Here is a 26843-nt window from a genome sequence, read left to right as displayed (position 1 = left end):
CCCCAAACCCCAATCCCCCAATCCCTCATCCCCACCCCCCATCCCCTCACGCACCCCCCGCCCGCAGCTCGCATCCTTCGGGCACTTCCATAGCGGTGAGGAACCGGACGTGCCCGGTGTGTCCCTGCGGTAAACCGAGGGGAGGAGGCGGCGGTTCCGCTCCTCGTTTCCCAGGCATGGCCAAGCTCAACACGACGCCAGCGCTGGTTCCGACCCACAGCAGGTCCTGGCAGGCCAAAAGAGCCGTGATCCTCAGACACGCCGCTTTGTGCTGCCGGATGATGGCGTCCGAACCTGGGGTGGGGGGCGAGGAGGGGAGGGTGGGTACAGAGTGATGGGTAGGAATGGGTTCTGGTTGGAGTATTGGACCTGGGGTATGGGTGGGGTGTGGGGGTTCTGGATCTGGGTCCTGAGTGCTGTATGAGGTCCTGTACTTGGGTTCTGAATGCTGTATGGGGTTCTGGACCTAGGTTCTGGTTGGGATGTGTGGTTCTGGACCCGGATTCTGGTTGGGGTGTGGGGTTCTGGACCTGGGTCCTGGTTGGGCTGTGGGATTCTGGACCGAGGCTCTGGTTAGGCTGTGGGGTTTTGTACCTGGGCTCTGGTTGGGGTGTGGGGTTCTGGACTCGGGTCCTGAGTGCTTTATGGGGTTCTGGATCTGGGTCTTGGGTGGGGTGTGGAGGATTCAGATCCTGGTTGAGCTGTGGGGTTCTGTACCCAGGTTCTGGTTGAGGTGTGGGGTTCTGGACCTAGGTCCCAACTGCTTTATGGGGTTCTGGTTGGGGTGTGGGGTTCTGGATCTGGGTCTTGGGTGGGGTATGGAGTGTTGGACTCAGATCCTGGTTGGGGTGTGGGGTTCTGGACCTGGGTCCTGGTTGGGCTGTGGGGTTCTATACCTGGGTTCTGGTTGGGGTGTGAGGTTCTGGACCCAGGTCCTGACTGCTTTATGGGGTTCTGGACCTGGCTCCTGGGTGGGCTGTGGGGTTATGGACCTGGCTTCTGGTTGGGGTGTGGGGTTATGGACCCTGGTCCTGACTGCTATATGGGGTTCTGGACCTGGGTTCTGGGTGAGGTGTGGAGTGTTGGACTCAGATCCTGTTTGGGGTGTGGGATTCTGGACTGGGGTCCTGACTACTTTATTCTGGACCTGGGTCCTGGGTGGGGTGTGGAGTGTTGGACTCAGACCCTGGTTGGGCTGTGGGGTTCTGTACCCAGGTTCCAGTTGGGGTGTGGGGTTCTGGACCCGGGTCCCAACTGCTTTATGGGGTTCTGGATGGGGTGTGGGGTTCTGGACCCAGGTCTTGAGTGCTGTATGGGGTTCTGGACATGGTTCCTGGGTGGTATGTGGAGTGTTGGACTCAGATCCTGGTTGGGGTGTGGGGTTCTGGACCTGGGTCCTAGTTGGGCTGTGGGGTTCTGTAGCTGGGTTCTGGTTGGGGTGTGAGGTTTTGGACCCAGGTCCTGACTGCTTTATGGGGCTCTGGACCTGGGTTCTGGTTGGGATGTGTGGTTCTGGACCCAGATTCTGGTTGGGGTGTGGGGTTATGGACCTAGGTTGTGACTAATGTATGGGGTCTGTATCTGGGTCCTGGTTGGGCTGTGGGGTTCTGGACCCAGGTCCTGAGTGGAGTGTGGAGTGTTGGACCCAGATCCAGGTTGGGGTGTGGGGTTCTGCACTTGGGTCCTGACTGCTACATGTGGTCCTATACCTGGGTCCTGGTTGGGGTGCTGAAACTGGGTTCTGGTTGGGGTGTGGGCATCTGTACCCAAGTCTTGGTTGGGGTGTGGGGCTCTGGATCCAAGTCCTGACTGCTGTATGGGGTTCTCTACCCAGGTCCTGGTTGGGCTGTGGGGTTCTGGACCCTGGTCCTTGGTGCTATACCTGGTCCTGTACCCAGGTCCTGGCTGCTGTATGGGGTTCTGTACCCAGGTCCTGGCTGCTGTATGGGGTTCTGTACCCAGGTCCTGGCTGCTGTATGGGGTTCTCTACCCAGGTCCTGGCTGCTGTATGGGGTTCTCTACCCAGGTCCTGACTGCTGCATGGGATCCTGCATCTGGACCCCATTTCTGCACGGGGTTTTGCAGCCAGGGGCTGCAGAATGCAGAGGTTGGGTGCAGGGACCCTCATTCCTTGCAGCTGGTTGGGATGCAGATGGGACAGAAGCACTTTGCACTACCAGATGCTCGAAGGCTCCGGAGCAAAGCGCGTTATAACGGGAGGCAATGCAGATGGAATATGGGAAACGGGAAACCATAATGAACAGGGGCTCTGTGTGCTTACCAGCCAGCATCTTGTGCACTGGAGGGGTGATGTCGGCCTCGGCCAGCTGCTCGTAGCTGGTGGGATGGTAGAGACGCACCAGGGCACTGCCCTGCAGCGACAGCCAGACGCCGGGCGCCGCGCTCACCATGCAGCTCACGCTACGCCCGCTGTCCTGCCCCACCTGGAGCGTGTGCTGCAGGGATAGAGCCAGGCTGGTGTCACCCAGAGCCACCAGAGGCTGTATGTGTTGTGCCCCCGCTGTGGCATCATGCCTGCCCTTGTACCTCTTGCTCCAGCGTGGTTGTGTTGAGGACGATGACCCGGTTCTGGCAGCCGCACCACAGCTTCCCTGCCACTGCCACCATCTTGGTGATGGGGCTCCCCGGGGAGCCCAGGGAGAGGGATTTGGAGTTCTGGGGGTCCCAGAAGCGACCTGTAAGGACAGGGGGAGATACAGGGGTTGTGACAGCAGCAGAACCCCCAGCTTGAGGTGGTTTGTGAGTGAGAGGTTGCTGGAAACTTTACATCCAGCTGCTGATGGATCATAGAATCATAGAATTGCTCAGGTTGGAAAAGACCTTCAAGATCATTAAGCCCAACCATCCTACCCTAACTAACAGCCCTCTGCTGAATCATGGCCCTGAGCACCACATCCAAATGTTTTTTAAACACATCCAGGGATGGAGACTCAACCACCTCCCTGGGCAGCCCTTCACAGTGCTCAACAACCCTTTCTGTAAAGAAGTTTGTCCTCATATCCAACCTAAATCTCCCCCACCACAACTTGAGGCCATTTCCTCTTGTCCTGTCCTTTGTAGGGAACTTGAGCCTGGGGACATCACAGAACCATAGGGGTTGGAAGGAATCAAATCCAACCCACCTGCTAAAGCAGGTTCATTAGAGTTGGCTGCAAGTGGGGCAAGTGTGGGGTCCTGAGTTGATGTCCTTTGGAAGCAGAGAACACATATTCCAAATTTGAGGTTGCTCATTCTGCGTCTCTCAAAGATGGCCCTCCCTGCCCTGAGAGCTCAGGGATAGAGTCTTGGATTTGTAGGGGTCCCAGAAGGGGCCTGTAAGGATTATGTGGTGATGGAAGGGTCACTTCAGCAGCAAAACCCCCAGTTGGGGGGAAGGACATGGTTGGAAACATCACTATCCAGATGCTGACTTATATCCCTCTATAGGAGATGTAAGCTTGGGGACATTGGCAGCGGTAACATGAGCTGATATCCTTTTGGACACCGGTGAGCAGAGATCACCATGCTCAGCATTTGGGGCTGCCCATTCAGCATCCCTCAAGGATGGCCCTCCATGTGGGTGCTGACACCCAAAGTATCCCTCCCTTGGGGACCAAACCATCGCTGCTTTGGGGTCTATCCAGCAGCCCCACCTGGCTCTCGCTGGTACACGATGAGCTCTCCATTGGCCAACGACACGAACACTTGGTTATCGAGGTACCTGCAGGGGGGGGGGGGAAAGCTGTGAGAAGCACTGCTGGGCAGCCTGGAACCACCCCATAAAAAACAAACAAACCCAAAGCCCTCTTACAAGATGCACATGACGGAAGCAGCGTGCTGCATCTTCATGCTGTTCTTCCTGTTGCGGATGTTATCCGATGACTGGTAGACGTGGATGCTGCAGAGATGGGAGAGATTAAAAAACACGGGGTTGAGGCTCATGAAGGGCTGAGCTGTGTTCGCATGGATCCTCACGTGTAGGGGACTCACCAGCCATCCTCAGTGCCCAACCACATGGAGCTCTGGTAGGCTTCAGGGTCAAGGCTCAGCAGGTCCTCGAGGCTGCCGCGGGTGAAGGAGCCGCGGCTGGAGCGCCGAAGGGCTCGTCCATCTGTTGGGCTCTCACCACGCCGGCTCTGACCGAAGGCAGTGGCCAAGGGAAGGAAGCCAGGCTCCTGCTCCTCCTCTGAGCTCGTCGTTTCTGCTGCTGCTTCTTTGCAGCTTGGGATTTCCTCATCTGTAGGGAAGAGCGAGGAGGGGATGGGTTGTAGGTGTGCAGAATCATTGAGGTTGGAGAAGAGCTCTGAGATCATCCAGTCCAGCTGTCAACCCAACCTCGCCACGATCACAGAATCACCATGATTGGAAAAGACCTCCAAGATCATCCACCCATGCATCCTGGACTTCCAGTCCAACCGTCCACCTACCACCAATATTTTCCCACTAAACCATGTCCCTCAGTACAACATCTAAATGTTTCTTGGACTCCATGATATCTCCATCCTGGGAGGCATTCAAGGTCAGGCTGGAACAGGCTCTGAGCAACCTGTTCGAGTAGTAGATCAGAGAATCACAAATCGCCTGTCCAAGTGATGGGGATGAGAGCACAGGATGCTGTACAAAGCCCTCATGGTACCCAGGGAGAAGGGATGGATGCTGACCCCAAAACATGCCAGAATTTACCCCACATGAGGAACAACTTGCCTCCCCAACCTCAGCATCGTGGAGTCTGAAGTAGGAACCTGCCCCTATCTCTTTACCCAGAGTTTCTGCAGCTTAGAAGAGAAATGGGATTTGCAATGACAGCCTTCACCCAACACAGACCTTTCACACTTCTGCACCTGGAGGTGTTGAGGACCAGGTAGGATGGGGCCCTGGGCAGCCTGAGCTGATGCCTGATTTAGTGGCATAAAGGCTGGAAGCAGATCTGTGCAATTCCTTCCAACTCAAGCCATTCTATGATTGCGTAGTTCTACAACAGAAGACAAGCTTCTCCCCCAGTCCTGTTCTATGGTTCTACAACAGAAGATAAGCTTCCACCCTAATCCTGTCATTATGAGATCCAAATTAGGATCTCCCCGTGTCTTTTCCTTGCATTTCTTTAAAAGAGAAATGGAAGCTCATTTTCTATCAATGCAATGAACCCAAGGCAGAGCGGGGAACAACCACATGGGTGATGATGGAGCTGCCTGCTGGTTTGGGACAAAAAATAGACTTTTCCCCCCCATGGGGATGACTCACTGCCAAAGCTGGAGGAGATGGTGGAGTGGCTGGCCTGGCTCTGCAGTGTGCCTGAGGGGCTGGGCGAGGACTCATCGTCTGTGTCATCGCTGTCAAAGGGCACCAGCTCCCGGTGTGTGCTGTCAACAGGCTCAGAGAGCTCCAGTGATGAGCCCGAGATGGAGATGTGCAGGCACTGCTGTGGCCCCGAATCCTCTGATTGCGTCGGTGCTGGCTCTGAAGATGGGCTGACAATCGGCTCCATGCGCTCCCTGCCATGGGGACAGCCACAGCTCCAGCACCATGACACGGTGATGCTGGCACCATCCATGGGGTGAGGGTCTCCTTACCTATAGGGTCGCTTCAGGCCAGGCACGGAGGCGATGCAGAGGATCCTGGCTGAGCAGACAGCGATGCACGCCTCAACGATGGGCTCCTTCCGGATGCTGAGCAGGCAGACCTGCCCCACGTAGCCATCACTGTTGCACACCCACACCTCATGGGCGTTCTCTGGGCTGTTGTGGCTGGGAGAAGCACAAGAAAACTGGAAAGGGGCAAAAAAAAACAAAACAAGGAGAGGTCATTTGGGAAGGTGCTGGCACGGTGGCATCCCGCTGATGGACAGGAATACCCAAATGCACCCTCCCAAGAATGTGGGAGCAGCAGATGGACCCACCTGCATCCCGCTCCGTGTCTTCATGATGGGGATGGCTTTGAGGAACTCGGGGTCCAGGCAGTTCTTGCTGGAAGCTGGGGAAATAAGAGAAGAGCTGAAAATTGGGGCATAAAGGAGGCAGTTTGGGCAATATGGGGTGTGAGATGCTGAGCCCATCTCTGTCTCCCACCCCATGTCCCAGCATTACCCAGCTTCTTCTTGGCATCCTCAAGGGCTTGCTCGAAGCCGAGCCGTGCGTCGGGGTTGGGGAACTCAAAGATGAAGGACTCGGTGCCATCGGCCTTGGCAGCGCTGAGCTCCACTTTGTTGGGGGGGAAGGCCATGCTGAAGGACAGGGACTGCTTCTCCGCCAGCTCCCGGTGGATGGCGGCCATCAGGTCCTTGATCACATCATCCAGGCTCTGGGGAGGGTGACAGCATCAGGGTCCACGGGGGACGCCACAAGCCCCACGTCCATCCCACGTTACATCCTTTGGAAGCCGTCCCGACCCTCCTGTGGCTTCAGGGCTGGTGGCATCTGGGTCCTTTGAGGGCCACCAACCCTCCCACAGGCTCTGTGTTTCAGTGAGGACATCCCAGCTGGTCTCATGGTGGAGGTCACCCACAGGGGACCACCATCCCCATACCTGGTGGGGGAAGCTGAGGGTCTCTGACAGTTTGCTGACTTGGCCCAGTGTGCTGAGATCTTCATCCAGGCGGCAGATGCTCTTCTGGATGCTCTCACGGTTGGTGGCTTGTGAGGCACCTGAAAGGGGACATACATGTGACATTAACCCCTTCCTCCCCAGAGCTGCCCAGGGGAGGCCTAATGCTTTTAGCCAGGGTGGTGTCAGCTCCAGCAATGGAATGCTTTGAACCCATCACTATTGTCTAGGGGTTGACTAATGGCTTTGAGGACATGGAATTGGCATCAGGCAGTGACAGACCTTTGATGATGTCCACATCCTCCAGTGGCAGCTTCCAGAGCAGCTTGTACTTGCTGGCTGTGTCAATCACACTGGCTGCTGTGTACCTGCAGGACAAGGGGTTGGTTGAGCCGCACCTCCTCCCTAAAACCATCCCAAGCCCATAAAGATGCCCCAAGGAGGTGGGATAACCCCAGAGAGATGCAATGTGAAAGGAAGATGGATGCCCCCCACTCCTGGTAGCACTCACAGGCTCATGGAGCTGCGTCGAAGGGAGCCCGACTTGCGCTTCAGCGTGGTGCACACCAGCAGGTCCGTGAAGAGGAAGAGAGAACGGTCCTTCTTCCCACCCACTGCCTTCTGCAGAGATGCAAGAGACACAAGGGAGCGCGAATGCACCCAGCCCTGCCTCAGCCTCTCCATGTGCCACCCCCACAGTGGTCCTTGGGGGAGCCCATAGGAATGCCAGGATTCCATCTTCAGCCTCTCTGTCCATCCCTGAACCTGGGCTACTGCAGGCTCTCCCTGTCTCATCTTTCCCAGTGCACTTGGGGAATTTTATATTGCCCTCATCCATCCATCCATCCATCCATCCATCCATCCATCCATCCATCCATCCATCCATCCATCCATCCATTCATCCATCCATCCATCCATCCATCCATCCATCCATCCATCCATCCATCCATCTATGATCCCTGTTGGACATGACCCATCATCCCAATCACTGACTGCCCCGCTTGGTGCACAATGGCACCTAAGTGAATGTGCCATGGGGACAAGGGACAGAGGGCCATCTCTTACCACTTCCACTTACCACTTCCACCACCATCTCCTGTCGAAGGAACCTGCGAAGTGGGGCCTGGAGCTGTGGGGACAAAAAGGCTCATGAGTGGCTTTGTTCCTACCCCTGGACCCCAACAGCTCTGAGTTGTCACCCTGTACCCTTTCCAAACCTCCCATCAAGCCATGGAGGCAAGAATGGGGAAAGCAGGACCTGAATGAGGAAACAAGTGGCCCAACATAGGTCAGCCCCCCAAATTGACTGAGTTTTGGGTGAAAGGAAAGACCCACTCCATGTGTTTGGTGCTGGGTTCAGCTCTGACATGGGTACTGCTCCCTTGGGTGACTGAATGTCCCCTCTTGTCCCTGTGCCCTGCAGCTGGTGTCCACATCACCCACCCCCAGCCAGGATCCCATGCCAAGACCCCCATCCATACATCCTCCATCCCTTCAATGTGGGACTCGATCTCCTGCACGATGCGTGCGTTCCTCTCCACCTCCTCAGCACTCTTCATCCCCTTGTTGATCCTCTCGGCCACCTGCTTGATGTTGCGTTGGGCGTCGATGAGGAAGGGGTGATCGGGGTGGTCCTCTGGTGTGTGCTTCAGTAGGTCCTGCCAAGGGGACACCACAGTGTCACTCCTTCCCAGGATGGCACAGATCTCATCCCAGTGCCCCTCCTCCTACCTTCACCAGCAGCTCGTACCGCGGGATCCTCTGGACAGGTTTGATCATCAGGTCAGACAGAGCTTGTTTCTCCTTGTTCTCTCGCATGCTTTGCTGCAGAACATTAGTGGGGGACAAGGATGATGGGATACAATGGGGACATGCCATGGCACCATCCCAGGACATAGAGTGACACTGCTTTGGGGTGTGGGTGCCTCCTTTTGACAGCACCCAGGATGGGATGCCCCGTCCATCCCTGGAGGTGTTCAAGGCCAGCTTGGATGGGGCCCTGGGCAGCCTGGGCTGGTATCAATGTGGAGGTTGGTGGCCCTGCCTGTGGTGGGGGGTTGGAGCTCCATGAGCCTTGAGGTCCCTTCCAACCCAGGCCATTCTGTGATTCTATGACCTTAGATAAGGCTTTCCCCAGTTAAAAAAATAAGAAGATGGAAAAGTCCCACTTTCAGCACAGATAACCAATTTACTCCCACTAACCCGCTCTGCTTCACCAGTGGCTCCCAGTAAGATGGTGACCCAGGACTCACCTCCAGGAACTTCATGAATGCCGGCCGTGCCTCCTTGGCGATCCTGACAGCATCCTTGGCGTTAAGGAAGTTGTCAATGTAGGCAGAGTAGATGTTCACCAACACATCCTTGGAGAACTGGGGGAAATAGGAGGAAGTTTTTCACCCAGAGGGTGGTGACGCACTGGAACAGGTTGCCCAAGGAGGCTGTGGATGCCCCATCCCTGCAGGCATTCAAGGCCAGGCTGGATGTGGCTCTGGGCAGCCTGGGCTGCTGGTTGGTGACCCTGCACACAGCAGGGGGTTGGGATGGATGAGCACTGTGGGCCTTTGCAACCCAGGCCATTCTATCACTCTGTGATTCTATGGAATAGGAAAAACGGGATCAGCACGGGGTCAGGGCACAGCTGGAGCTTGGAAAAGCTGCCCCAAGGGTTAAAACGGTGTCCGTCTGGATCTGCCCAGGCTCAGCTCCCCGCCTTGATTTTTCAGCCCTGACATTTCTGCTCCCGATGCAGAAACTCCGAGCTGCAGAGCCAGTCGGCCGCTGCACCACCCCGCCGTTAAGCTAAGCAGACCAAGGGCCTGGAGATCGTCTCTCTCCATCTCCGACGTGGTTTGCCCATCCTTTCATCATCCCCCTGCTTCCTGCTCCCCACTTAGGGCCGTGTCCGAGAAAACAAGCATGATAAAGCAAAGCTTTAGGGCTAAACCCAAAACAGGGAATAGGGCCGGGTCCTACCGACTGCACCAGGAGGTCGCCCACTTTCTGCTTCTCGTGCCAGTTCTGCACACAGTCGTGGATCTGCTCCAGGAACTGCTCGTGGTGCTCCAGCAGCTCAGGTATTTGGTCAAAGATCTCATCCACCAAGGATGGGTCGCACAGCAGTGAGTTTTCGGGTTGTTTCAGTGGCTTCATGTAGCCCTATGGGGAATCGTTGTGTTGGGGCACCATAAGATTATCCACCTTTTTTTTTCCCCCCCATGTCTCCAAAATGACTTTTTCAGCCCATTTCATCCCAGCAGGGGGTTCCCCCAGTGAACCCAGCCAAAGGCATGGAATGCTGGAGGAAGTGTCAAGTCTACATGGCTTTGGGCATCTGGGGACAGATCAAAGGGACTGGCTATGCCAGTGCTGGCACCCCAACCCTACAGGGACTAATCCCACCCAGTGCATCCCACAGCAGTGTGGGGAGCAGAGTAGGTTTGTCTCAGTCCCCTCTATGTCACCCAACTGGGAAATCATGGCAGCACAACCATAGGATCCCAAACCATCACTTCTGGGTGGACTTTAGGGATCTTGGGGCCAGGAGAAAGGCCTTCTCAAGCCTTCTTTAGCCTTGCATCCTCCTTATCCCCATGGTATGGGGTGCTGCTGTCCTTTGGGAGGACCATGGAACTGAGAAAGGTAGGACAGGTCCCACTTCAGGCTTCTTTGGATGTCTCCACCTGACCTGGTAATGGAGGTGCCACCCACTAAGGACGAGGTTCCCCGTGTTGATGATGGGGGAGAAGAGCATGGAGATGGTCCCCAGCTCAGCAAATAGAGCTGCCCCTGTACCACCTGGGTTGGCTGGAAGCTGCAGCTGGTCCCCATGAGTTGGAGCCATGATCCTACAGTCACCAGTGCGCCTTCTCCTGGCTGGGGCCACTTTGAGCCCTAGAAAACCAGCTCCCCTGGATGTGTCCCAAGGGTGACAGCTCAGCCATCAACACCACGGCCAGCAGAGACACCATCCAACCCAGAACCATGCAGAGCTTCCCCCAAAATCAGGCCTAGAGCCAGGCTCCTTTTGCCCCTCCAAGGCAACATCTGCACTAAGAGCTGCCTCAAAAGGTCCTTTTGTCCTTCAGCAGCGCACATCTGGATCTGCTGTGGGATTAGCCTCGCTGGGGGCTGATCAGAAAAGCCAAAAATAGGTGTCAGGATGAGAGCTGCCCAAATACTCATCCCAACAGATGCAGATTTCCACCTGCAGCAGCAGGGTCTGACATCCTATAGCTTTGCCAGTGTGGCTTAGCATTCAGGGGACCCATTGCCATTGCCTTTCTGAAACACCTTCACAGCCATCTGAGATGTGAGTAAGGCTGCTCGGGGGGGGGGATTGGAAATAGGTTGGAGAATAAACAGGACCTAAAAATCCCCCTAAAAACCAGCCATGGGAGGTGTTGGGGGTGTTGAAGTCCCCCAGCATGGGATGTGCACCAGCAGGGGCTCAGGAGATGCAAGAAAGAGGTTTGGGATACGCTCCCTTCTAAGTGACAGCTGATCAGGACCAGCTACGGGGTTGATTTGTTGCTGTCCCCAGTGCTGCCACCCATCTCCTCCCCATTCCTATGCTGATACAGCACTGGGGTCTGACTCCACATCCCAGGCACGGCCACAAGGAAGGGATGGCCACAAGGAAGGGATGGCCACAAGGAAGGGACAGCCATTCTTCGACAGCTCTCCATGTCCCCATACACAATCACATGCCCCCCCATACCGCGTCCATGCCCCCTTACCTGCATCAAGGTGCGAAGGGACTCCACGTAGGACTGCTCCGTGTCCAGCAGTGTCATGATGACGTGCTTCCTCATGTCCTGCACGGGTGGAGAGAAAACCCAAATGAAATCAGGGTGACAACAGGGACGCTGAGACGTCCCCTCCGGTGCCGGCACGGGGGCTGTGCACCAGAGGAGCCCGGCGTGCTTCCAGCTCCCTCTCCGCCCCGATGGAGGAATCCAGGAGGATTAGGAAGTACATGACACCGACGCCTGGTTTCCTCCACGCCCGCGTCAGGAGCTCTCACAGCCCTACATGGGTCGGTGCTGGCGGGCTCCTTCTCCCCTCTTGGCGCGGCCCCGTGCTGTGAATTCCTGACAGCACCCGGGCATCCGTGCTGGTCCCATCCTGCTCTGATGCTGTGTGCACCAAGGAGGGCACTCAGAGCATTGGGGGGGATTGTGGAGCTTGGGGTTTGGGCAGCTCTGGGGCTCAGAGTCCCCCCCTATAATGGGGCATGCCCCCAAGCGGAGCCCAGGATGCAGCTCAGCCTTAGGGCACAGTGGAACAAGAGATATAAAGTGAGTGGCACCCCAAAAGTTTTGGGTGCTGAAGTGCTCTAGAGGCTCTGGATTCAAAGCTGCCCCAAAGGTACTGGGTAGCTGGGATGCTCTAAGGACCCTCAGTGCAGAGACACCCTACATTATGGGATACTGAGATGCTCCAAGGACCCTGAGTGCAGAGACACCCCAAAAGTTTTGATGCAGAGATACCCCCAAAGGTTTGGGGTGCAGACATGCTCCAAAGGCCCCACACCCCAAAAGTTTTGGGTGCAGAGGTGGTCCAAGGATCACAGGTATAAGACACCCCGACAACTCAGAGTGCCAAAGTACTCTGATGACCCTGGATGCAGAGACACCCCAAAGATTTGGGGTTCTGAGGTGCTACAAGGTCCACTGGTGCAGAAACACCCCAAAAGGTTTGAGTGCAGAAGTCCTCCAAAGGCCCTACACCCCCAAAGTGTTGGGAGTAGAAGTGATCCAAGGACCATGGGTATGAGATAACCAACATTTCAGGGTGCCAAGATGCTCCGAGTACCCTGGATGCAGAGAAACCCTAAAAGTTTTGTGTGCTGAGGTTCTCCAGGGACCATGGGGATGGAGATGCTCCAATGGCTTTGGGCACAGTGAGACCTAAAGAGCCCTGGGACTGCAGACACCCCAAAGTCCTTCATGTAGGGATCTCCCCAAAGGTCCCCCATGAGGAGATGCTCCAACCTGATGTCCCTGGAACTGCAGAACCCCAGTGTGGATGCATCCCCATTTCCTCTGCACCCCCACATCGTTTATGGGCACAACCACCCCAAAACACTGGAACACTCACCCCCAAATAATGCCCTTTCCCATCCCTGCCCATGGACGGAGCCATGCCTCAGTTTCCCCATTGCTCTCCACGCTGAGGCTGCTTTCTCTCCACCAAAGCAACTCTCCTCCTTGCACATCCAGGACCACAACTTTCAGTATCAGGACAGACCTGCCTGCCCCTGCACCATGCCTCAGTTTCCCCATCCCACACACAGCTTGTTCCTCCTGACCCTTTGTGGACTGCTCCCATCTTGCTTCCCCCAGGACCCCCAAACACATCCCACCCTCACCCTGCATCAGCGTGGCACTGAGATGCTCAGCACCCCATGGATCAGGGGATGTAGGGGGCACTGCAACCCCAGCACTGCAACCACCTGCCTCATCTGCACGCCTCCACAGTGCAAACAAGCATATGTGGCTGGGGTGGGTGGGGGGGCTGTGTGCAGATTCAGGCCCCAGCAACCCCACAGCCCCCAAATGCTCAGCACAAAGTGGGATGAGGATGGAGGTGTGGTATTAGGATGGAGGTATGAGATGAAGATGGAGGTACAGGATGAAGATGGAGGCACGGAAGAGGATGAGGATGGCAGCACAGGTGACGAGGAGACATGAGATCCAGATATGGGCACAGGATGAGAACAGAGATGTGGGATGAGGATTGAGGCACAGGATGAGGATGGAAGCTCAGAGTGGATGGAGGTGCTGATGAGGATGACGATGGGGGCAAGGACGAATATGGAGGCACAAATGAGGATGGAGGTGAAGAGGAGCATGGAGGCATGGGATGAGGATGAAGGCACAAGAGGATGATGATGAGGATGAGGATGGAGGCGTGGGATGAGGACGAAGGCACAAGATGAGGATGATGAGGATGGGGATGGAGGTGTGGGATGAAGATGAAGGCACAGATGAGGATGAAGGCACAAGAAGATGAGGATGAGGATGAAGATGGAGGCATGGGATAGGGATGAAGGCACAAGATGAAAATGAGGATGGAGGTGTGGGATGAAGATGAAGGCACAGATGGAGATGAAGGTACAAGATGACTGTGATGAGGATGAGGATGAAGGCACAAGATGAGAATGATGAGGATGAGGATGGAGGTGTGGGATGAGGATGAAGGCATAGATGAGGATGAAGGCACAAGAGGATGATGATGAAGATGGGGATGGGGGCATGGGATGAGGATGAAGTCACAAGACGAGGATGAGGATGGAGGTGTGGGATGAAGATGAGGGCACAGATGAGGATGAAGGCAAAAGAGGATGATGATGAAGATGAAGACGGGTATGGGGGCGTGGGATGAGGATGAAGGCACAAGAGGATGATGATGAAGATGAGGATGGGGATGGAGGTGTGGGATGAGGATGAAGGCACAAATGAGGATGAAGGCACAAGAGGATGATGATGAGGATGGGGATGGGGGCGTGGGATGAGGATGAAGGCACAGATGAGGATGGTGAGGATGAGGGTGGAGGTGTGGGATGAGGATGAAGGCACAAGATGAGAATGAGGATGGAGGTGTGGGATGAAGATGAAGGCACAGATGAAGATGAAGGTACAAGATGACTGTGATGAGGATGAGGATGAAGGCACAGATGAGGACGAAGGCACAAGAGGATGATGATGAGGATGGGGATGGAGGTGTGGGATGAAGATGAAGGCACAAATGAGGATGAAGGCACAAGAAGATGAGGATGAGGATGAAGATGGAGGTGTGGGATGAGGATGAAGGCACAAGATGAGAATGAGGATGGAGGTGTGGGATGAAGATGAAGGCACAGATGGAGATGAAGGCACAAGATGACTGTGATGAGGATGAGGATGAAGGCACAAATGAGGATGAAGGCACAAGAAGATGAGGATGAGGATGAGGATGGAGACATGGGATAAAGATGAAGGCACAGATGAGGATAAAGGCACAAGAGGATGAGGATGAGGATGGAGGCGTGGGATGAGGATGAAGGCACAAGAGGATGATGATGAAGATGAGGATGGGGATGGAGGCGTGGGATGAGGATGAAGGCACACGATGAGAATGAGGATGGAGGTGTGGGATGAGGATGAAGGCACTGATAAGGATGAAGGCACAAGAGGATGATGATGAGGATGGGGATGGGGGCGTGGGATGAGGATGAAGGCACAAGATGAGGATGGTGAGGATGGGGATGGAGGTGTGGGATGAAGATGAAGGCACAGATGAGGATGAAGGCACAAGATGACTGTGATGAGGATGAGGATGAAGGGGTGGGATGAGGCTGAGGACGGAGGCACCGCTGAGGCTGCAGCCATGGGATGTGGATGCAGCACAGGATGAAGATGCTCGGTTGCCACAGCGACGGCGCTCCAGACCCCACTCAACACACGTGTCCCACCGTGACGCAGCCGTTCCCCCCCTCACCCACCCCCAGCCGTGTCCCCCCCACCCAATCCCTGCTCCCACGGCGGGGAGGGGGGTCCCCTTCCTCCGCGTCACCTCGGGGCCACCGCGACCCTTCTCCGGCAGCTCCTCTGCAGCCCCCCCGAGCCCGGAGGCGGCGGTGAAGGCAGCATCGATGCCGTCCCCGATGTCTCTCATGTCCTCCAGCGCGATGGTGAATTGCGCCAACGTCCTCACCATCTGCAGCATGCGGGGTCCCGGGCTCGGTCCGTCCCACGCGGCCCAACGGGAAGGAGAAAAAAGCTCAACCTCTCCCCCACGGACCCCCCCCCCCAAACCCCGTTTGGTTCAAGAAAAAAAAAGAAAAAAAAAAACCTCCGCAGCGGCGCAGAGGGGGGATAGAAAAGAAGGAGCTATTTATAGGCAGCCGTATAAAATGATAACACCGATAGAACCCTCCTGCAGAGCGATCGTTGGCTGCGTGCGTCTGCGTGCTTGCGTCCGGGGGTGAGCGTGTCCCCGGCCCCGGGAGGTGCCCACGGGCACCGGGGTGGAGAGAGATGGGAGCGGGGCTGAGCCGTGCCCACGCACGTACGGCGCAGGGTTGGGTGCTGCTGCAGGGAGGGGGGTTGTGGCCATCAGCTCCTGGGAGATGGGGATGCTTTGGGATGGTGGTGGTGGTTATGGGGCTGGATGATGCGTTCGCACTTTGGGGGTCACAGTGTATCCAATGTATTCCCAACATTAGGGTTCCACGTATCGTTCTCTCAAAGCGCAGCCGGGATTTCCAGGATCTGGCTTTAAAAAGAGGGTTTTCTAATAGGGGAAACTGAGGCACAGAGCAAACCTTCCCCGTATCATAGAGGCTGGGGAAACTGAGGCACGGAGCAGGACCCCCCCCCCAAAAAGCGACACCCTTTAGCACCCACATCCCTGCTCGCTGTCCCAGCATCTTCTTGCAGCGCTTCCTTCCCTCCTGCTTCGTTAATGAAAATCTAATTAACCGCTTGCCCGTTTCCCCAGCAACGGCGTGCAGTGCAGCAGGGCTGAACCCTACTGTTGCAGACAGGCAATTTCCTCTCGGCACCTAGGAGGGACAGGCAGCCCTCCCTGGGGTGCAAGGCAGAGAACGGGCAGCTCGGTGCATGTAATGCAGGCTGGATGCAGACAGCTTGAAACCCTCCCTGTGATTGGGGAGGAAGGACCTGGCGTGGGCTGCAGAGGGCTAATTGCATTAGGGGTAATGAGGCTCTTTGCAAGGCCCTCCTTACTGCTTCTGCAGCATCCCACTCACCACAGGCTCGACTTGGTTGCAATCAGGGCCAGTTTGGTTTGAAAGCATCTGGACTGCAATCCTGGACCCATCTCTGTTGGAGTCCCAGACACAATTTTGGACCCCTCTGGGCTGCAGTCCCAGTTGAAATCCTCAACCCATTTGGGTTCCAATCTCAGATCCATTTCATTTGCAATCACAGATCAACTGTGCAGTCCTGGACCTCTCAGGACAACAGTCCAACCCAACAGGGTTGCAATCTCAGGCTCTTTTCATTGCAATCCCATAACCACTTGGGTTGCAAACCTGGACTCATTTGAATAAGCCTCATACTCATTGGGTTTGCAATCCTGGATGTGTTTCTGTTGCATTCCTGAACCCTTTAGACTATAATGCTGCACCCAAATGGGATACAACCTTGGACCCATTTTATCTGCAATCCCACACTTACTGAGGACACAGACCTGGCCTGAGGGTTGCAGTCCTGGAATCAACTGAGTTGCAATCTTGGACCCAAATAAGTTGCAGTCTTGGACCCATTTTAATTGCAGTCCTAGTCCCACTTGTCTTGCCACCCCTGGCTCCTTTGTGTTGCAGATTTGGATTCATTTGAGTTGCAAACTTGGATCCATTTCTGTTCCAGTCCCAGACCCATTTGGTCTGTAATCCCAGACACACTGGGGTTGCCATCTTGGATCCATTTGGGTTGCAATATTGGACCCATTTGGGTTGTAATATTAGACCCATCTAAGTTGCAGTCCTTGTTTAGTGGGGCTGCAGTCTCAGACCCATTTTGGCTGCAATTCCATACGCAGCTCATCTGGGTTGCAAAGTTGGGTCCATTTGGGCTGCAACCATGGACCCACTGGACTGAAATCCCAGACCCATTGGGGTTGCAGTGCTTGCAATTCTGGACCTATCTGGGTCTGACCTATCTGCTGACCTATCTTTGAACTATTTGAACTGCAGTCTGATATCTATTTCAGTTGCAGTCTTGGACCCATTTTGACTGCAGTCACAGACACATATGGATTGTAGTGCTGAATACATTGGGATTGTAGTCCTAGACCCATTGGAATTGGAAACCCAGAGCCATTGGTGTTGCAGTCCCACAGTCACTGGGAGTTGGAGTGCTTAACACATTGGATTGCAATCCCATACGCATTGGGGTTGCAATGCTGAACCCATTGGGATTGCAATCCCAAACCCATTGGAGTTGCAATGCTTTACACATTGGGAGTGCAGTCCCAGACCCATTGGGAATGCAATGCTGAATCCATTGGGATTGCAATCCCATACCCATTGGGGTTGCAATGCTGAACCCAATGGGATTGCAATCCCAGATCCATCTGGATTGCAACCCTGGACCGACAGAAGTTGCAGTCTAGGACTGATTGGGGTTGCAATCCTGGATCCACTGCAAGTGCAATCTCAGACCCATCTCTGCTGCAGTCCTGGACTCATTTGGGCTGCAGTGTTGGACATGTCAGGGTTGCAATCCCAGACTCATTTCCACTGTAACCCTGGACCCGGGTGGGTTGCAACCTCTCATCAACCGAGGCTGCAGTTTTAGACCTGTTTTGGTTTCCACCCCAGATCCACTGGCCCCCACTACTCCCAGGGAGGAGTTTCAACCCTCTCCCTGTGCAGAAGGCCATTCCCATATCCCTAAAGCAGTCCCCATTCCCATCCACCCCCAGTCCTTTAGTCAACCCCTTCCCATGGCGGCGCCGCGAGTGGATTCTCCAGCGTCTACTGTTAGCGTTGAGCTCCTATGGCAGCGCCCTGAGAGCTTTAAAAAGAGGGAGGAGGGATGGAGAAAAGGCCAAGTGAGGCAGCAGGGCTGAGCCCTACAGCACCCAAAGCTTTTCTTGCTGTCAGAAGGGGAGGGAAAGCTGACGCGCCACTGCCCAGCCCGGACCCCCCTGCGCGCGGCCCGCAGCCCACAGGAAATTCCTGGGAGTGTTTGGGCCACTCGAGCAGCGCAGCCTATTTTTAGGGAGGGCTAAAATATGAGCGGGTTATTTTTAGAGAGGCTCTTTGTAAACACCTTGAGACTTCCTCTCGGATGAGCTTTATTTGTAGTTCTGGCACCCGATGCCATCGATCCGCGGGTTCTCCATTCCCTCAACCCCAAATCCCACCAGGAAAACTGCTGGCTTCCCCCCTTTGGTTTTCCCCTTTCCTCTCCTGCAATAGCAACCCCAACCCTACCCTGCAGGGAGCAGAATCCCAGAGTCCAGGAGTTATCTGAGCTGCTCTGCTCCACTGTCATGCAATGGGGCTCAAACGGGTCCACAGCTCAGAGCAATGGGGCCCTGAGAGCATCAAACCCAGCAGCCACAGCGCCTTATGGCACATAAGGAATCCCTTTGGAGCAGCACAACCTTGGCTAGCAACAGCCACGTCCCCATCCATCTTCAGGCTTTAATTCATCCTCAAAACACCAATATAAATGCAGAGCTGGCATCCACGGCGCTCAATGTCCACAGCAATGGATTATAGAATCACAGGATCACCAAGGTTGGAAAAGACCTAAAAGATCATCCAGTCCAACTGTTCACCTATCACCAATAGCTCCCACTAAACCATATCCCTCAATACAACATCCAGTCGTTCCTTGATGGATGTCAGGGATGGATGATGTTATGAACTTGGGCATCGTTGGGGCCTTTGTGTTGCAAAATATGCAAGAAAGTCCTCCAATTGTTTTTATTTCTTGTTTATTTATAGAGATTTTAGAAGAAAGGGAGCTGTATAAGGCTGTACAGGGGCTGGAAATGGTCCCTATTGTGTCAACCTGACCTTAATCCCACCCATATAAGGCTGAGACTGTGCACACATCAGTGCATGTCACAGCCCCACTGCCAGCAGGAAATGGGACATGAGGGTGGGTGTCAGCATCCAGTGCAACCATCACTGCCTTTGCACCCTGCTCTTTTTTGAGGGCCCTGCTTTAGGTAAAACCAGAGCATTTGGGATCATTTTTGGAGCAGAGTTTGCTGCTTTGAAGCTCGTCCTGCAGGAGGAGCAAGCCCTGCGTCGAGAGATGCAGTTTTCTTCCCACCCCCTCAGCATGTGCCAAAATGGAAAGCATAAAATCAGGCACGCACACACAAGTTGCTTCCCTCGTTTACAGCTTGTCCCCAGCCACCAGCTCCTGACATACTGCAAATAAGGTGGGAATTCTTGAAGGAAAAGCAAAACCAGGGTCAAGCTGTACCCAACTCGGGGGTCTCTCCTCCTCCCTGTGCAAGGAACTGGTGGGAACTGGGATAGGAACTGGGAATTCTGCTCTCCCAAGGGCTGATCCCACTAGAGGGAGCTGGGACACAACGAGAGCCACTGCCTTTGGGGACAGTCCCCTACCCTGGGGAGGATGCAGTGTATGGGATGCCCAATGTGCAGGGCTGGATTAACAGCTTTAATGCTTTATTTGTCCCAAAATAAGGAGAAAAGGGCACAGAAAGAAGGCAGAGCCATTTCCAGCCCATTAATTGGTTTCTGGTGGCATCTCCCCGGTGCGTTAAGCTTGCTCGCACATTGCAAGATGCTCCATCCTCTGCACACAAGGAACCCCCGTTCTGGGGCAAAATGACCCCAAATCTACAAATCTACACACCAGATAACAGACAATTTATTACCTTTGGGGAGCTTCAACCACCGCTGGGAATGTGACACAGCCATCCCTATCCCAAGCTGCTCTCTGACCCCTCTCTACTTTCCCAGCCGAGCGCTCCTTTCTCCCTGCACTTTCTCAGGATGACTCGAGGGCCAGAGGAGGGGTTTCTGGAGGAAGGTTTGAGGTTAATGAAATGAGCCGTTTATAGGGCTGGCGGTTTGCACTGATGTGGCTGACGTGAAACCTAAATAACTCGGATGATGCTATTACATCCAATTCCGTATTTCCTCAATTGCTTGGTTTCTGGCAGGAAAAAAAAATCACTCGGAAAAATCACATTCCCTCCTCTTTTAACCAGAAGGTTTGATTGGAGTTTGTATAGCTTTCAAGGCAAGCCCATCCACCCAGCCCAGCCCTTCTCTGGCCCTTTGCCTCGGGATGAATTTCCCACCGGCAGAAGCGGCGTGCAGCTCTTGGATCCCTTCCCACGTTACTCGTCCCCAGTGCCCTGAAGTCTGTCTGCCTGCAAGCTGTCCCAGTGTCTCTGCCTCTGGCCTGGGGATGGAGCTGGGAACAGCCATTTTTGTGCAGTGCCCATCTCCAACATCACTGAAATTGGCCACTTTCATCTTTGGGCACCAATCTCCACCATCCCCGGTATCCGCCACCTCCTTTCCCAGGTGCCAATTGCTACCATCTCTGGTTCTCATCCATCCATCCCTTGATGCCAACCTCCACCATTCCTGGTCTTGGCCACCTCCATGCCTGAATACCAATCTGTACCATCCCTGGTCCTAACACATCTGTCCCCGGGTGCTGATCTCCACCATTCCTGGTATTGCTCACCTCCATTCCTGGCAATCTCCACCATTCCTGGAACTGGCCACCTCCATTCTTGGCTGCCAGTCTCTACCATCCCTGGTCCTGATACATCCACCCTTGGTGTCAACCTCCACCATTCTTGGTATTGGCCATCTCCATTCCTGCCAATCTCCACTATCCATGATGCTGTCCACCTCCATCCCTGGGTACCAATCTCCACCATCCATGGCACCAGCCATCTCCATGCCTGAATACCAATCTCTACTATCCCTAGTTCAGATACATCTATCCCTGGGTGCTGATCTCCACCACTCCTGGTATTGGCCACCTCCATTCTTGGCAACCTTCAGCATCCACTGCACTGTCCACCTATACCCCTGGATGCCATTCACCACCACCTCCCTTTACTGGCCACTTCCACCCCTGGACACCAATGTCCACCATCCCTGGCCCCGACCCATCCATCCCTGGGTACCAATCTCCACCATATCTGGTACAAACCACCTCCATCCCTGGGTACCACTCATGCATGGTGTGTTTTCCTGACAAAAAAACAGAAGAAGAGGGGTTGTGCCAAGGCAGGATGCTGGTGGCCATCCATCCATCCATCCACCCAGCCACTCGCTGTTCTCCCACGGGTAAGAACCATCCCAACCCCTTTCCAGAGTGTAACTTCTTTAAAGGAAATACGAGCATAAATCAGCAGTCCTGCTTCAAGCTCTGCTCCGGTTACTAATAATACCCCGGTGTTTATTCGCAGCCCTCGGGATGGAGATGTTTGCTTTTGCCTCAGCCGTGCTTTTTCCCAGGCTCCGAGGAGCGCCGCTTTGGTGCAGGGATGCTCCCAAGGAGAAAGCAAACGTCCGGGAGAAGAAGGAGGGATGGAGGAGGAGGGGATGGGACGGCTCAGCTCATCTTTCCCTTCTTTGACTGCTGGGCTGCGGTGATTCATCCCAGGAGGACACGGCCTGGCTGCAATTCTGCTTTTAAAGTGTGAGAAAAAAAGCCAGATTTGGGTGGTTTTTTTTTGTTTTGTTTTGTTTTGTTTTAATTAAATTTTTAAAGATGGAGATGATGAAGCAATGTTTCCAGGATGCAAAGAAGGGTGCTGGGCACCCCATGCTGTCCCGGTGAGCATCACCACCAGGCACGTGATGGGGATGGGGGCAGGAGGGAGGCTCATTTCCCGGAGAGGCAAAAACTCATCAGCCAAGCATGCAGCGGGGCAGCAGGGCTCTGCCCACGTGGTTTTAATTGGAATCAGGGCCGCAGGTTGCACCAGGAGGGCTCTGGGAGGGGTTTCCCTCCTCCTCTAGCAGTACCGCCACCACCGTTAGGGCCGCGGTGGACCCCAGTGTGTTGTTCCATGTGGTACCCATACGCTATCTCCAAATCTAAACATCCTCCCCATGCCATCCTTCTGCAATGCTTGTCCCTATTCACACCCCCAGAACTCTTCCCTTGCTCATGCCGAGCCCTTACAAAACTCACTGCACTCAGAAGGTTAAGCTTGCCATGGGGGATGTGGGCCGCCAGGCCCCAGAGCAGCTTTCACCAAATATGGAAGGGGTTTTTTTTTTTTCTGTTTCTTTTTTTTTTTTTTTTTGCTCAAGTTTTAGTCACGCAGGTCAGAGCCTGAGAGCGCTGCTTTCCAGATGCTTAGGTCAGAACACAGCAGCACAGCCCCCATCCTTACTGCTACATCCAATCCATGAACGGTGCCCAGTGGGTGCTCACCCAGTCCTGGGACCACGCAACCATCCTTCCATCCTTGCCCTGTTGCAATCCCACTGGAGCGGTGTGTGGACATCTGCAGGTCCTGTCCCTGTCTCTTAGTGCATGTGGGCAGGAGGTGGTTGGGTGCCTGGTCTTATAGGGCATTGGGCATGGAGAGGAGGGAGCAAGCAAAAGGGGGTTACCCAAGAGGGCCTGATGGCACCCAGGGTGTGATGGGCAACATGAGATGATGGACACCAGGAATCTGTGGATCCCCAGTGGTTTGTGGAACTCCAGTAATCCACATGCACCTTGATGCTGATGGGCACCCAAGACCCGGAGGACATCTAGAACACCATAGGGACTCCAAACCCAGGGGAAAAAGGAACTACAGGCACCCAAGACCTAAAGGACACCCAAGAGTTGATGACTACTCAAGAGTTGACAGACACCAAAAGACACCTAGGAGTTCACACACACCCAGGTGGTAATGGGCGCCAGGAGTCAGTGGCAGTAGAGGTGATCTGATGTACCCTGGAGCTGTTGGAAACTTGGAAGCTGATGGAGCTGGTGACACTGAGGAGCTGATGGGCATCCAGGAGTCATCCAAGGAATTCATGGGTATGCACAAGATTATAGACAGCCAAGAGCCATCAAGGAGCCAATGGACACCAGGAGCTGATGGACACCCAGGAGCCACCAAAGAGTCCATGAGAAACCAGGAACTAACTGACAAACACTGAAGAGCCACCCAGGGGCTCATGGACACCAAGAGCCAAGAGGCAGCCAGGAGTCAACAGACACCAGAAACTTATGGGTACCCAGGAATATGGAGGAGTCCAGGAGCAAAGGGATACCAGTAGTCCCTCAGGCATGCAGGAGCTGATGGGCACCCAGGAGCCACCCAGGAGTCTAAGAGCACCCAGGAATCCATCAGGACCCAGGAACTGATGGGCACCCAAGAGCCACCCAAGACCACATGGTTACCAAGGAGCTGACACCCAAGACATCTATGGTCATCCACAAACCGAGATACACCTGGGTGCCTAGGGACACCCAGGAGGTAATGGGCACCCAGGAGCCCCAAGAAGACCATGCCATGCCCCTATCCCAGCCTTGTGCATGGTCACCCTGCCCTGACCATGCTCTTGGAAACCACCAGGAGAAGCCCTCAATGGAACCAATCCCCAGTACTACCTGCACCCCACAGCCATCCCGGCCCCACAGCAGGTCCCCTGACCCGGCATGGCCACAGACAGGGCAGCAAGGAGCAACTGGGGGGGGGGGCACAGAAACGACCATGGCGCATCACATCAAGGTGAGAGGTCACACCATCCCCACAACATCACTGTCACACTGGGGTGAGAAAAGGGCATTTTGGCACCTACTGACCTGCGGCGGGTGCGGGTGGCAGAGGGGTGACCCCCGTCTCTGGTGACCGAAGCTCTGAGCCATCTATATCCCATTGCAGCAGGGCTTTGGGCAACCAGAAGTGAGATGGAAAAGCAACGTTGTGTGTCCCCGTGCAGCACCGGCTCCTGCAGTGCGGTCTGCTACCAACAGTGATAGGATTTCTGCCGTGGGGTCAGGATAAAACCCGTAAAAAAAGAAAGGAGAAGTATGCCAAATCAGGGCAAGCCAGCGAGTCTCCTGCTACCCCAGCTAAAAAAAGCAGGAAACCATATCCCAGGCTGGGAGATGCCAATCTTCCCATGCAAACAACTCCCTGCTTGTTTTCTTTGGAGAGTACCAGCGGGCTAGGGAACGTGCAGTCACAAATAGCAACCCTGTGGCCCTGCCAGGGAAATATTAACCAGTCCTGCTCGTGCAATGCTGATGTCCCCACGCTGGTACCACTGCCATCCTCCCACTGGGTCCCATGTGTCCTCCAGAAGGCACTCATTGAGTGATGTCAGCGTGCAGCACCTCGGATGTTCCTTCCCCCAGCACACCCCTGCCCCAGTGCCAAGTTCTTGTGGGGTCCATTGATGGCCTTGATGGCACCGCTGGGGTGGTTGGTGGCGTTAATCACCTCTAGTTCCACAAAAAGGGATGATACCATGTCCTTGTGGTGTCCACTGGTGGTCTGGATGTCATCACTGAGATGACTGGTGGCATACAGACACTCCTGGCTCCCAAAAAGGCACAAGCATCAATACACAGAGGATTGGGGACATATGAGGATGGAGTGGTGTCACCAGCCTGGTGCACTCACTGGCACCCCCAGCCCTCAAATTATAGGGATTATAGGCATACTTAAATATGCCTAACAATATAAGACAACTGAGGGGGACACAGTCCAGGGTTAGCGATGGCCACAGCCACCACCACGGAAGAACTGGTCCCAGTGACTTGTGTGGGCAGGGACTGGGAGACTGGGGCTGGAGCCTGAAGGTGTGCAGCTCTGGGCCCTCTCCTCCAGCGCAGACCAACAGGAGTTTGCGAGAAGCTCGAGTTGCTGGAATATTTTTACCCAGATGCTGATTTTCACTCTCCCTCCTATTGGCCAGCCCGCGGTTCCCAAAGACCGAAAAGCAAACATGCTATTTATAGAGAGAGTTCATTTACTGGAGCCTTTCCCTTTGAAATTCCTCACCCATCCTCGCCATGGAAACCGAGAGAGCCTGGAGAAACAGCCCCAACGGGACCAAACATCAGAGCTTTAAAAAGAGCCGCGTGGGGAAAGGGGGTGGAAGCAGCCAGTGTTCCCCTCTGGACACATCCTGGCCTGGAAGAACCACAGTGCAAATCACAGAGCGCTCAGTTCAGTGGGTTCGGGCTGTGCAAACGTGGATTTGATGCCTACAGGATCAGATGTTCTGGAAGATGGACCATGTATGTTCTGCAAAGCAAATCTATGGGGCCAGTGGGTCTGGGAGTGGGTGCTGGAGGTGGGTGGATGGGGATGGGTGGATGGATGGATGAGTGGGTGGATGGGAAAAGGGGAAAAGGTGGATGGAGATGGATGGAAGGATGGATAAAGATGGAGATGGATGGATGGATGGATGGATGGATGGATGGATGGATGGATGGATGGATGGATGGATGGATAACAATGGAGATGGATTGAGATGGATAATGGATGGATGGGTGGATGGAAAAGGGTGGATAGAGATCGATGGATAAATTAAGTGGATGGATAAAGAAGGAAATGGATGGATGAATGGAGATGGAGATGAAGATGGATAGATGGATAGGTGGATGAATAAGGATAGAGGTGGATGAATGGATGGATGGATAAGGATGGAGATGGATAGATGGATGGATGGATGGATGGATGGATGGATGGATGGATGGATGGATGGATGGATGGATAAGGATGGAGATGGATGGATAAGGATGGAGATGGATGTACTGATTAACAGAGAAGGATGACTGCATAAGGATGAAAAAAGGTGGATGGAAATGGATGAACGGATAGGTGGATGGATAAAGATGGAGATGGATGGATTGGTGGATGAATGGAGATGGATGGAGATGGATGGGTAAGGATGGAGATGGTTGAACAGACGGACAGAGAAGGATGACTGCATCAGGATGCATCAAGCTTTAAAATTTCTTCTTTCTTACAGTACTGGCAGCCTTGGGGACACATTGCTCTCTGCAGACACTTATAAATAGTGCACAATTTGCAGGTCCTGCTTCCTGCTGTCTTTGAGGTCTGGAAATGCAGTGGAGATGGTGCCACTGTAAGTGATGCATGCTGGTGAATTACAAGTCCTCCACCTTTTTCAGCCAGTAAATTCCTACCAGTTTAATATGGGCCTTGGAAAACTGATGGGAAGGCCAAGAATCACCCTTGAAGGATATTATCTTCTATAAAAAATAAACTCTATCATCTTATTGAATTAGGTTCACTGGTTAAGATGTAAGAAAAACCTGGGATAGCAGTGGAACAGGAGCTGGACTCAATGATCCTCGTGGGTCCCTTTCGGAATGGGATATTCTATGACTCTGTGACGGAGATGTGAGGTTAGAAATGGATGAATGGATGGATGGATGGATGGATGGATGGATGGATGGATGGATGGATGGATGGAGAAGGATGTAGGTGGAAGGTGGAGATGGATGGAAGAATGGTTGGAGATGAGTGGTTAGAGATGAATGGATGGATGGATGGATTGAGATGGATGGATGGATGGATGGATGGATGGATGGATGGATGGATGGATGGATGGATGGATGGATGGAGAAAGGTGGAGGGATGGATGGAGATGGATGGAGAAAGGTGGATGGATGCTGGATGGGTGGGTGGGGGGATAGATGGAGATGAATGGATGCATGGTTGGATGGATGGATGGATGGATGGATGGATGGATGGATGGATGGATGGATGGATGGATGGAGATGGATGGATGCATGGATGCATGGAAATCAACAGAGACAGGTGGATAGAGATTTATGGAGATG

The 26843-nt window shown here is 54.2% G+C and overlaps 1 protein-coding gene and 1 long non-coding RNA gene across 2 annotated transcripts in view; one reads left to right on the top strand and one right to left on the bottom strand.

Annotated features, from left to right (window-relative positions):
* The window catches only part of ARHGEF17 (Rho guanine nucleotide exchange factor 17), a 39760-nt gene that overhangs the window by 5424 nt on the left and 7493 nt on the right, over positions 1-26843 (bottom strand). Inside the window, exons 2-20 of the mRNA XM_015852666.2 lie at positions 11277-11354; positions 9514-9696; positions 8793-8909; positions 8272-8364; positions 8022-8198; positions 7619-7669; positions 7052-7161; positions 6823-6908; positions 6523-6641; positions 6084-6297; positions 5897-5970; positions 5571-5764; positions 5242-5492; positions 3991-4237; positions 3812-3898; positions 3654-3721; positions 2548-2696; positions 2282-2456; positions 55-294 (exon numbers count right to left, since the gene is read on the bottom strand). Coding sequence (XP_015708152.2) covers positions 55-294; positions 2282-2456; positions 2548-2696; positions 3654-3721; positions 3812-3898; positions 3991-4237; positions 5242-5492; positions 5571-5764; positions 5897-5970; positions 6084-6297; positions 6523-6641; positions 6823-6908; positions 7052-7161; positions 7619-7669; positions 8022-8198; positions 8272-8364; positions 8793-8909; positions 9514-9696; positions 11277-11354 — 2713 coding nt within the window. The remainder of the gene's footprint in view (positions 1-54; positions 295-2281; positions 2457-2547; positions 2697-3653; positions 3722-3811; positions 3899-3990; positions 4238-5241; positions 5493-5570; positions 5765-5896; positions 5971-6083; positions 6298-6522; positions 6642-6822; positions 6909-7051; positions 7162-7618; positions 7670-8021; positions 8199-8271; positions 8365-8792; positions 8910-9513; positions 9697-11276; positions 11355-26843) is intronic.
* Positions 24949-26281, top strand: LOC107308645. The gene is made up of 2 exons (XR_001552868.2): positions 24949-25268; positions 26006-26281. It is a non-coding gene; the product is annotated as an uncharacterized LOC107308645 (long non-coding RNA).

Source organism: Coturnix japonica, chromosome 1 (genome assembly GCF_001577835.2).
Source record: "Coturnix japonica isolate 7356 chromosome 1, Coturnix japonica 2.1, whole genome shotgun sequence".
Taxonomy (NCBI): Eukaryota; Metazoa; Chordata; class Aves; order Galliformes; family Phasianidae; genus Coturnix; species Coturnix japonica.
The sequence above is the reverse complement of the archived record's forward strand: the minus strand, read 5'-3'. Positions and strand labels throughout refer to the sequence as shown.